The sequence below is a fragment of the Eufriesea mexicana genome, unplaced genomic scaffold (genome assembly GCF_001483705.2).
Source record: "Eufriesea mexicana isolate 0111107269 unplaced genomic scaffold, ASM148370v2 scaffold1523, whole genome shotgun sequence".
NCBI lineage: Eukaryota > Metazoa > Arthropoda > Insecta > Hymenoptera > Apidae > Eufriesea > Eufriesea mexicana.
Window position 1 is genome coordinate 299,484 of NW_016909723.1, and position 11,969 is coordinate 311,452.

The window sequence follows — 11,969 nt, forward strand, 5'->3', positions numbered from 1 at the left end:
GCGGCGGACGACCCGTGTTCCGTTGCGGACGGTGGCGCAAAGCGATTAAGCGATTTTGTTGTGGACCCCGATTCTTCCCTTCGTCGGCTCTCTCTTCCCGGCTTTCCACTTCTCCCGCGCCGCCTTTCGCCTCTCCCGCCGGCTGCGCTACGCCGTAAACGCGCCCCTGAACGGAAATCTGCCTTCCTCCCCACTATGTCTACGCGAACCCCTTCCACCACCGCGAATTGCCATAATGTTGAACCGGCAAAAATCAGGATTGTATCAACTTTCTTCTCTACGGCTTCTCAATTTCTTTATTCCATCTCCTTCCACCTTATTCCACCTTCTTCCACCTTCTTCCACCTTTTTCCACCTTCTTCCACCTTCTTCCACCTTCTTCCACCTTCTTCCACCTTCTTCCACCTTCTTCCACCCCTTATTCCACTTTCTTCCACCCCTTATTCCACCTTATACCACGCAAATTATTCTCCAATCATACTTCCATTCGGAAAAGTTCAATATTGCGCCAAACTGTACCGCGTATCTCGTTTTCCAGCAATGAAAACAATTTCTACAGGCACGATTTTAAATTCCACGCTATATAACCACACAAATTGCTTTCCCCTCTATTCCCTTTATAACGATATTCACACCGAAATTTCCTCATCGAGAATATACCTATCTACAGATTCATCATCTATCTCCAGTAAAAAGAAATCAACCATTACGAGTCACCTTTCCATCGATAATATTTTCTCGCTTCTATTCATCGTTCTTCTATAGAACGCGAAAGTAGTCGCTAGGTTCTAAAAGTCTTTCGACGCTCCTGTCTTAACCGACCGTTCTCTTTGCCCCACTATTCGTATCTTGATGCGCACAACGTCAAGTTTAATTTTCTGCGCCGCGTCTCCCCACAAGAAGCACACTGTTTCCGAGCATCCCGGTTATCCCCTCGCAGAGCGGGTCGATCGTTAACGCGTACAAGTACGGCCATTGTGTAAAAAGAAGCGTCGGCGCTCGGTTAGTGTGCCCTGAGGACGAGACGTGTAGTTTTTTCCAAGTTTTCCTCTTGTGATATTTAGATTGTGCCAATATAGGTGAGTAATCTCTACGCATTTCTTTATTTATCCTGTAATCGTTATATCCTATTTCGTATGGTTCGTTATTATCGTCGTGAAAAGTTCGTGAAAAATCAGGTCGCTTTGTTAAACCCACGGGGGAATAAGATGCGGTTTTGTTCAACGTAGATGAGTGATCTCGTGTGAAAGCGTTAATTTATGCCGTTCCAAATCTTATAAAACCAATCTTTCTCTCAACCTTTCGATCAATTTTCCGTTACTTACAATACAGTCTTGTTTATTTCCCAAGTTTTTTTTCCCTTTCAACGGTTTTCGCCATTTTGCTTTGGCCAAGTCTGTAAAGTCGGCCATTACGTACGCGTGCTAGGTTACGATCCAGGGCCGGTAATGACGTACCAAACACTTTATAACAGTGAATTTTAATTATATACGTACATATCGTTGTTATCTTTTATTCCCATACGATCGATGAATTATCGTCGATTAGATATATTCGAGAAATATTCCAATTCAAATGTAAAAGTCGTTCGTTTCTCGTTTTCTTCATCTCGCCTTCTTTCTCTTCCGTACACGATCGTCTATACCGACGTATTTCTTATTCTCGTATGCTACGAGGTACGATTATTTTAGAAACTAAATAAATTAAATTATGAAAAATGAGAATCGATAAATTATGATTTGTAATGCTGGTTGCTTCAACTTGTGATAATTCTATATTACTGTTGGCTTCGAATACTTTTTCAACGATTTTATAGAATAAAAAGGGACATTTCTGTCAGAACGAAATCGTTATATCTAATCGTTTTCCTATGATAACGTCAATTCTGTGTTAAACGTGCAATAATTGTGGTAATTATCAGACGAAAATAAAAAAAAAAAAGAAATATACGTTTGTCGGTTAGCGTCCTCTATCCGTAATTTCCAATCACGGCAAGATCATCATAGCTTTCGGGAGCAGAGCGCATGCTCATTAGGTTTCTTTCGTTTTTCCTTCTCTCGTTCCCTCTTCCGGGGAAGCCTGCGCTCTCTGACGGTCGGCGTACAGGCAAGCGAGTAGGCGTTCGGCTCTACGCCATTGTTGAAAAGGGCAGCGCTCGAGGCGCACGCCAAGCTCGGACGCTTACGCAGTTTTTTCACTTTTCACCCATCCTGTTGCTGTGATATTAGATTGTTTTATATCCCGTATTAGGTGAGTGTTATAACAAGTAGTCAATCATTTATAATATCCACGAATCTGTCGAAACACCCAAGAAAATTCTGGAAAATCTTAAAGGTAGGGTGACATGGCGCGGGCGGATCCTCTTGTATACTTCTAGGAAAACATTTTCTCCTTAGTTAAGTGTTTAAGAAAAATTTCCCAATAAAGCGAATGTTTGCGATTTTGATGTTCTCGTCCAGACAATGCTTTAACGGGAAATTCGCGTAGCAGAGATAAATTTTAAATCATCCTTTCCCTTCCGAGCTTTTTCTTCTATCGCCATTTTGTCCGGGCGCGACCTCACAGACGGCCATATTGTGATCCACGTCTCCTCTCCTCTCCTAGTTTCTGGGGGCGGTGTGAGGAAAGTGCATCGTTCTTTTTCACCGGTTGGCAGATTCGATTGGAAAAATTATCTGTCGCCAATTTGTTTTCGTTTCGTACACGTTGCTCGGCGCCATCTGACGTAATATTCAATACCAGATAACAATATAAATAGATTACGCAACCGTCCGTAACCAGTGGTGAATGCACTTCGCTTTATTTCGTATTAATCTTTACACGCGTATACTTACATTACGTTGCCCCCTCCAGTGCTATACTTACGCGTTGCGCATGTGAAGCGAGTAATCGATTTTCCATTTTATTGCGCGTCAGTGATGTAAACTTCGGTGACGTAAATTATATTATTCTCCTTACCTGTGCCGTACAATTTAACGTGATTCTTCAGTGATCGCACCGAAATGTACGTGTGATTCTAGTTTCAAGTGGTGTTTCGTACCTTGCATAATGCATTGCACGACAGTTAATAATCGGAAAATTAGAAACGTGTCTCGCTCGTTAAATGTTTTAGCGTTGCATCTTTATATTTGAAATCGACGACGCGTACAGGATTGTTCTTGTGTTTGTACCTTGTACTAAAACGGTACTTCTTACTTCCCTTTTTCTTTATTTTTACATTTTTGTTTTCATTCGTCTACCTTTTGTTTTCCAATCTGGGATTTGTTAGGTTGAACATTGTTTTTCGACCCGACCGATTTGACCTGCAAAGTTTCTTTCGGAAATTTCATATTGTTGTTGGGGGGTACTGGATATCCAGCAGACGTCCCTGAATTCCAGGGGTCTCGAACTAGTGCGCAAGTCAAACGCGCAGATCGGGCGCAGCTGCACATGCGTAGTGCTTGCGCGTCCTCCTGCATCATCCCCACCAAATCGTCCATTACCGTTATGAGGACACGCACAAAGGAAAAGGCCAGAAGACCAATTCGACCGACGCGCTTCCATCGTACGGCCATTTTGGAAGCTTTGGTGCTTCCTCGCGAAGCTTTTATCGCGGTTATACATATCAGTCGAGATAATAGAAAATATTCTTAAACGTGCTCTGTACTTTCAAATTGTCGGTCTCGATGTTCGTGTTAGCCGGGCGTAGCATAGATAGATAGCATTAGGCACGGTCGATCATCTTGAACGACAAACAGATCTGTCTGCTGGTCTATTCATTACCACGAATATTTTCTTGGTTGTTCAGTAACGAGGGAACGAAGCCAGAAAAATGGAAGACGACCAGCAGTTCTGCCTTAGGTGGAATAATCATCAGAGTACATTAATCCAAAACTTTGACACGCTTCTTGAAAGCGGGACGCTTGTAGACTGCACGCTGGCGACAGAGGGGAAGTACTTGAAAGCCCATAAAGTAGTTCTATCTGCGTGCAGTCCATTTTTTGAGGTGAGTAGTGCATTTCTTGTAATACTTTAGTTTTAACGCCATCTTTGTTGTTCCTATTGTTATATTCGCTATTACTATTATCACTATTACCATTATTATTTATATTTTATTCATTGTTCACGGTTAGGCCACGTCGGTTTGAATTTAGATTTTTCGGACCCCCATTCCCCCAGCTATTTAAGTAGCTGTATTTGTTATTAATTTTTCTATACTCAAAGTATGACAGAGTTAGCGTGTTGATAAATAACGTAGAAGGTCGAATACATAAGAAAGGACTAGCTACACAACAAAGTCTAGGTTTTTGTTGGTATCGATGTGTAACGTTTCTATTGGTTCATCATAGTTTGAATTATAATTTGAATTTTGGAATTGAAACAAAAAAGGGGGGAACCTTAAATCGAAACAAGATGGCTGCTCCTGTTGAACGTTGCCTGGGCAGAAGCCAGAGAGGCAGGGGGACTGAAAGCCCAAACCCCCTCCTGGTTCCTCCTGGTAATCAATACAGAGAAAGCAAGATGGCTGATTTCCAGGGCACTTGCCCTGGGATTTTACCCTGATGTGGGAGGAGGGGTGTATACGAAGAAGCAATAGACATTATTCATTTAGGAAATTGAATTCCATCAGTTACTAATATTTAAATTTCTTATACTCGTTTGAAATATTCGTTTACTTTCTATGAGAATTCGAATACAACTATTATTTGTTAATTTTAGCATAGTCTTATTTATGACTATAGCTATCGCGTTTAATAATTTATGTTGGATATATTTAAGTTGGTATGAAAAAATTTACAAATCCACGCGGTTTAATTATTATAAATATTAGTAGATAAGATAAATTTGTGTTGTGTAATGGTACATTGGATTTTAATGGAAATATTTTCGTTGTAGGTGCTCCTGAGTGAACATTACGACAAGCATCCTGTCTTCATATTAAAAGATGTTAAGTTTAAAGAATTAAAAGCAATGATGGACTACATGTACAGGGGAGAAGTTAATATTTCTCAAGACCAATTGGCAGGACTTCTTAAAGCTGCTGAGTCTTTGCAAATTAAGGGTCTATCAGAAAGTAAAACAAGTGGGAGTAACAAAACAGACTCGAGGCAGCAAAAGGTAGTTCCGCAAGCAACGGCACAACCAACCGACATTCCACATGCGTCTTCCGGTCTTACAATAGAAAAGAACAAAGTTCCTAGGCAGGGTATGGCACAACAAGGTTCCATAGGGGATTTGGCGGAGGACTCGGGAAGTCCTCAAATACCTAAGGGTCTTTCCTCGAGGTAAGCATACACTGGATGTGTACGAGACAAATTGTATGCAAAATTTGATACGAAATATTCGAATAAATCTTGGAATTTATCTTTCGAAATATAAAATTATTTCTTTCGTTAATTTCACAGGGAAGGTTCACAAAGTCCTACTTCGAGGAAAAGAAAAAGATTTAGACGAAGAAGTATAGGCGATGATAATTCTGTTGAAAATCATGAAGCGTCGAATTCAAGCGATATGCCCCAACAAATGGGTGTTCCTGCGCTTGGAATTGCACCCGTGGCAGATGAAAAAGCACATGCAGACTCGACAGACACAATAGGAGGAAGATCAGCTTTAATGACGCAGCTGACCAAACCTGCTGATGAAATGTTGCAGGTAAGCTTTACGAAATTCGATGTTGAATTTTAATCGGTACAATTACATTAATCATTTACCAACGTTTCTTAATGGAAACTGTTGTAATATGCTGTTTCTTTCGCTCGTTGGTAGAGCAAATGATATCGCACATAATCCTGCTATTCGATGCCATATCAAACTGATCTTATAGAGTGGAAACGGTGCGATACACGATAACAACAACTACTCCCTCACTGTTTTATTTATTTTCTTTTTTCTCTGATCACTTTTATGTAAATAAGTGTATCAAAGGCTTTTTACAGGCTTGTTGTAAAATAGTTTTGCTTTCTTCTTCATAGTTGCCGTTGGAAAAGCCAGAACCAAATGATAATTTGATCGAGCCAAAGTCTGAATATTTAGAAGATCCAGAAGAAAGCGTCGAAGATCTGACGTTGGATGATGATATGAACGATTTGAACGAGATGGAACAGGATAATAATAGAGCCGGTCCGTCCCACGACCCCTCACAACATCCTGGTAAGTTGAACGAACGTGTATACTTTTTATATTTTATTTGATTTCTTTCTTTCTTTTTTTTTTCTTTTTTTTTTTTTTCTCTCTCTATATATATATTTTATTTATATTTCGTAGTAGCGAAATACAGGGTATTTTCATGAATTTTCGCGTTAAGCGAGTCGATTTCAAATTTTGTGCACATACGTTGCGAATTCTCGATCGTTGCCTTTAAGACGCGTGTATATATGTAAAATATATTTCTCGCACATACAGCGAGTTTCCCATACGAAATTAAACGAGAAATCATACCGTGTTGTGCAAATGATATGCATGTATGTATCGCAGTAGTAAAACTTCGATTCAAAGAAACTTTGCATCGAAGTAGATTTTTCTATTCCATTCTATTTTCTATTCGAGTAAAATAAGAGTTATAAAAGGATAGGAGATAAATGTTATATATCGCTGTAACGCAGGTATATCGAATTTGAAATATTGAATTATATTGAAGGAAGGAACTCGATGATTGATGACTTGAAGTTTAATTACACGAACGTTTCGTTTTTTGTTTTGTTAAATGTTAAACGGATCGTGTAATAATCGGCCGACACTAGCTTGGGTTTCCTCGTTGCAGGTGGGGGGGCGGGAGCGCGGTCTCGGTCGAGAGGGAATTTGGTGGGTAGTGATGGCGGTGCCCTCTGGGCGTCCCATTTCCTCGAATGTAAAAAAGGGCCGAACGTGAGGCGGCCACGCCCAGATGTTGACGTAGGCGCGTTGCTTAAATCGCTGGAAAAGAAACAGGGCAGAAAGTATAGTTTAGACTCGGTTAAAATGTCCCTGGACGCAATATTACAGCAGGGGGTTAGCACCACTCAGGCATCAGAGATGTATGGCATTAATCGCTCGACTCTGCAATTCTATTTGAAAAAGTTGAACGTCGTCAGAAGGAGATGGAGACAACAACCTAGTAACCTGATCCAGCCTAGACAGCCTTAGTGTGATGTATGCTTTTACGTGTATAGTTTATGTAATGATGTTCGACATCATGGAGATTCGGCAGCAAAGAAAATAATATGCCATTGACCGATAGAACACAGTTTGTTCGATTCTATTCTGCTCTGTTTTCTTGCATCTTTTCGTTACCCCGCGCGCGCGCGCGTGCGCGTGTATGTGTCGCGCGTGTATGGTTGTATAACGTTTTCTTTCTTTCCTATTCTATAGAAAATTTTGACTGTAACACAACGATGCACGACCAATTCACATTGAGTTATTTTTCATTTTCTTGCGTTTCTTCATGGATGATATTTATGCGTGTTTTGTTCCAGTTTCTTTGGATTATTTCAAAGGAAGAAATTGGTACGAAACGTCGTTTTTACACATATCGCAAACTTAAACTTTTTCGACTGATATTGTACGTGAGAAGCATATATGTATTTTATGTCGCGTGAAGAAAAAAAGAAAGAAAATGCTCGGTATTTATAGATTACCGTGATTCCTTTGTTCATATGTCGTGGTGATGTTATATATGACGTGCATTCGGAAGAATGTGCGGCCTAAGATTTTATCTACGATTCGATTCTCGATTCCTCGGTTATATCGATATGTTAAAATATCGTATCCAAACAGTCACGTGTTTAGTTTTCTCTATCATCGAGGTATGCTATATTCACGATGGATAATATACGTTTAGACATACCCTAAGCACGAGATAACCTCGTTTCGAAATAATATTTAAAAGCCGAGCCTCGTGAGAGAGTATATCGCCGTCGTCGTCGTCGTCGTCGTCGTCGTCGTCATCGTCATCGAGGGTACCGATAATATCTAAGCATCAATCGAGATCTCGTTAATTGTTCAATACATTTTGTAGCCGTGTTACCTCTGTTACGGTTTAGTAATTAAAGTTTATATTCAATCACACCATCACCGTGAGAGATAAAGTTACGATAAACTGTGTACAAAATGTCAGACTGTGAAATAGCTTGGAAACGATCAGTATTACTTTGTCCTAAGTGTTATCATAGTCGTTTAATTAGGGGAAAAAAATACTCAAGGTATATCAAGAATTTGACGTATGTTCTCGTATGTGTGTATGAATGTGCACGTTGATCGCTGATACATTTAATAAAATTGTAAGATGTTTCGTGTTATTTGCCGAATATTATTCTTGCAAAGACGACGGGAAACCGGGGTGTTCAGTTAGGAATGTGCCGTGTTACTTTATTATATACGCGATACTGCCGAATATACTTATTCTGTATAAGAGAATATGTATGATTTCTGATATCACCGATACCACCCTGTATTTCACTATTTCGGACGCTTTGAAAATCCGAAAAATTTGCTTTGTTCTCGTTTTAATGGAAAGAGATTGAGAATAATAAAGTATTATCCTTCGTTCCTAGTATTTTATTGATTTTTATATATACCTAATATACACACACGCGAACACATATATACATACATGTATGTATGTATGTACGTATGTTTGTGTATATGTATATATAATATGTATGCATGTATGTATATGTATATATGTGCGAGCTCGCGTGTACATATACACACATGCATATATTTGAAACGCACAGCCATGCCAATTATATACGGTGTTTACACTGTTTTTCTTCGTACTTAATTTTGTCTTATTTTGCGTATAGAAAATGTGTTTGGCCTTACCATGATCACCAAGGGGGAAAGGTTTTACGAGTGTGGTTGTTGTCTGTTTCGTTAGCAGGTATAGGTGCGTGGCACGTTACCGGCGATCGAAGTAATGCGGGAGGAGTTGTGGGCTCGGTGGCAGGAGCTCCAGGAACGACAGACGAAGTCTTTCTTGCAGCCCAGGAGGCCGCCCAGGCCCACCGCGACTCTCAAGGTAGGCTCATCCACATCATTTTTTATTAGTTCCTGCCCGCTGTAACAATAGGCACTCGTGCTGAACGTGCAACTTCTTACCTACGCTTGAACGTTGATAAGGAGGAGGAAGCGAAAGAGGAAAAATGAAACAGGAAAAGACCAAAACGGACGAACATAGTTCAAATTGATCGGTTTGGGATCAAATGTGGAAATAAATATATATATATTTCGAATATATTTGAAAATTTTTAGATAGGGCGAGCTATGTGCATATGGATTTTTTTCAATCACTGCCAGTCTAACGATGAATTTAGAAAGACGAATTTAAAAATTGGATAGTCTTTTTTTTCTACAAAATATTTAAGAAACGATACACGATGTGTTGTGTGGTGGTAGGCGTTCAACTACGAGAAGTGCCTATTGCGCAAGTGCGACAGGACTTATATTTTCTTTTCACTGTCGAATAACGTGGTTCAACCGAGGCAGCCGGTACGTTCAAGAGTAGCACGGTCTCTGAAGGAGCTTTTTCATTTTTTAAACAGGGCATGTAGCTTCTCGTTAATTTCCAAATACTTAGTATTTTTTTCTTTTTTTTTTCTTTCTACCTTTTTATTTTTATCGTGATACCACGTTACGAGGTTGACGCAGGATTCGCCGCGATCGTCGTTCTTTCGATACGTTTCATAGATGCGATATATATCGGTCGGCGGTATAATAAGATATATTGGTAATACCCACGTTCAATAGTACTTTCCTTCCCTATTCGTCCTTTTCCTTTTTGTTTGCGGCTAGTCTTTATCGTTGGCCTCGCAACGCGATATTGCGCGACCTCTCTCTCCTCTGCAAGAAAAACGTCAACCGAGTGGATTACGCTCTCTCCATCGTATCACCAATGGAAACACGAAACTCCTCGCTTCTTTCATATTCTGTGCGTGTGTGTGTAACGAAGGAAAAGTAGTCTATGCACACACATGCATTCGTACACACTCACACACTCACACACTCGCATACGTACGTACGTACGTACACATACATATATATATATATATATGTGCGTGTGTGTGCGCGCGCGCGTGTGTATGTATGTATGTATGTTTATTCATTCATTATGATATCTTCGTGTTGCGTGTTGCTTTTTTACGTTAATCTCTTCGTGATTACGTACACGTTGTACAGGACGTAGTAAGAAAGACGATCGATGAGAAGGGATTGGGCTGAGAGTTCGCGACCGAGACAAGAAAAGGGATAGGTAAAGCAGTAATGCAGAATAGAAATGTTGCGTGCTTGGTTTAGGAAATGGATATATGAGCGTCTGTCAAAGTAATCGTGTCACGATATATACGATGTAACGTTTTGCAACAATTTGATACGCTCTCATTTTCGTTGACTCGTTTATCGATCTAAAATCGATTAAGTTTTGGGACATTGTAACAATTGTTGTTCGCGGTTATCGATGAATCGAAGGTTCGGAGGACACATGTGGCTTAGGTGATGGTGGATCTCTCCAGAGTGTCTTTCTAAGGTGTTAATCAGATGTTTTTGTACGATGAATAAGACAAAATATTACGTGAAAATTACGCGTATCGCTTTTTATGGTCTTTTAAATTTTGCGCAAATATGTGAATCGTATTTTTGTCCTTAAATTTGATCCGCATCGACGTACGATATTATCCGTACCAACGTTCAACTAATTTATCTTAATCGATCGGTTTATAATCTCGATTGACAAGTTAGTTTTAAACGGTTACATCTTCGTTATCGATACGCATTTAAACGTGGGAGTTTGTATATCGTAATAAGATAGACGCGTGGAACGCGTAAGTTATAAATTTTAAGCGAAAAGGGTCAGTTGACTCTGCACTTTGCAAGATATATCGATTTGTTCAGCCAAAGAAATGGCAAATCTTTTTAATCGAAGTCATCGAGTCATATACCCTGGTATGATATATATTCGTTGTATTAGAGGGCAGAGTGGTGTTAGACGAGGTCGAGTGAAAACGATTATTATAGAATAATCGAAATAGTTTAGTTTGGTCATTGTATGCGACATAAGAGGTTTTCGTAGATGCGTTGTGGGAGTAAAGTAATACGCTTGCACGAGTTCTCACGAAGATATACCAGTTAGCCTTGAGCTCGATAAACCCTCCTACAGAAGTATTTTATAACCGCGATGTCGAGGATTCGGCGAGAATGAATTTACGATTCAGGACGAGTTGAACGAATTTGTCGATATTTCGCGAAACTTGTTCGGTGCATTACATTTTTAACACGAGTCGCGCGTATTACTGAAAAATACGTGGAGGAAGAAATAACGCGATACAGCTCAGTCTTTTTTCTTAAGCGTATAGCGAATCGTATTCGGATTCTTTTACTTCGATAAACGAGACAGCTTTATATGTAAATTTTCACTGCTTATATATATATATATATATGTACGAATAGGAAAGAGAAAGAGACGAGAGAAGTAAGGAAAAAGAGAAGAAAGAGAGAGAGAGAGAGAGACGTGCAGCTGTCGTTTTCTCGGGTTGATGCATCTGCTCTGTAGCCACCGTGAGTGCAGCTGTCGTTGGCAGATGTAGCGTAAAGCTGATTCGTACAGCTAGATACATACGGCATTATGAAATAAAGAAAAAAAAAGCAAATGTGTACGGTGGCTGGAAATTTTGACGGGAGAGAAAGTAATTCGTTGTTTCGTATGGAGCAGTACGATTCGATTTTTTTGTAACACCAATTACGGGTCCAGAATTAATAAAACAGCTTAGGATAGGTCGAAAGGCGAAAAGGAAAAGAGGAGTGGAGGAGAGAGATACCTTTGGAGAGACCACTGGGGAATTTCGATTGGCGGTAACGAGTTCTTTTCTAATACGCGAGATGGGAAAGTAAAAGAGAGAGGAATGGATATTCTTACGTGAATGCTGTATAGGATTTCGTTCTCGCAATTTTGAGTCAATTATCGAGGAAGAAACGTTAGGTTGGGCTAGGAGAGGACGGGGAGAGGGGTTGGGGGGGGGGGT

At 40.0% G+C, this 11,969-nt stretch overlaps 1 protein-coding gene across 6 annotated transcripts in view; it reads left to right on the top strand.

The window, feature by feature from the left end:
- Positions 1-750: 750 nt before the first annotated feature.
- LOC108548455 (longitudinals lacking protein, isoforms A/B/D/L) overlaps positions 751-11,969 on the top strand; it is a 41,363-nt gene continuing 30,144 nt past the window's right edge. The window contains exons 1-6 of one of the 6 annotated variants that reach the window (XM_017901384.1): positions 751-1,079; positions 3,788-3,985; positions 4,876-5,264; positions 5,385-5,631; positions 5,952-6,129; positions 8,834-8,974. In XM_017901384.1, coding sequence (XP_017756873.1) covers positions 3,812-3,985; positions 4,876-5,264; positions 5,385-5,631; positions 5,952-6,129; positions 8,834-8,974 — 1,129 coding nt within the window. In that variant the 5' untranslated portion in view covers positions 751-1,079; positions 3,788-3,811. Of the gene's footprint in view, positions 1,080-2,115; positions 2,251-2,906; positions 3,005-3,089; positions 3,185-3,787; positions 3,986-4,875; positions 5,265-5,384; positions 5,632-5,951; positions 6,130-8,833; positions 8,975-11,969 lie in introns of those variants that run through there. The other 5 variants (XM_017901388.1, XM_017901389.1, XM_017901385.1 and 2 more) reach the window with 5 other exon arrangements.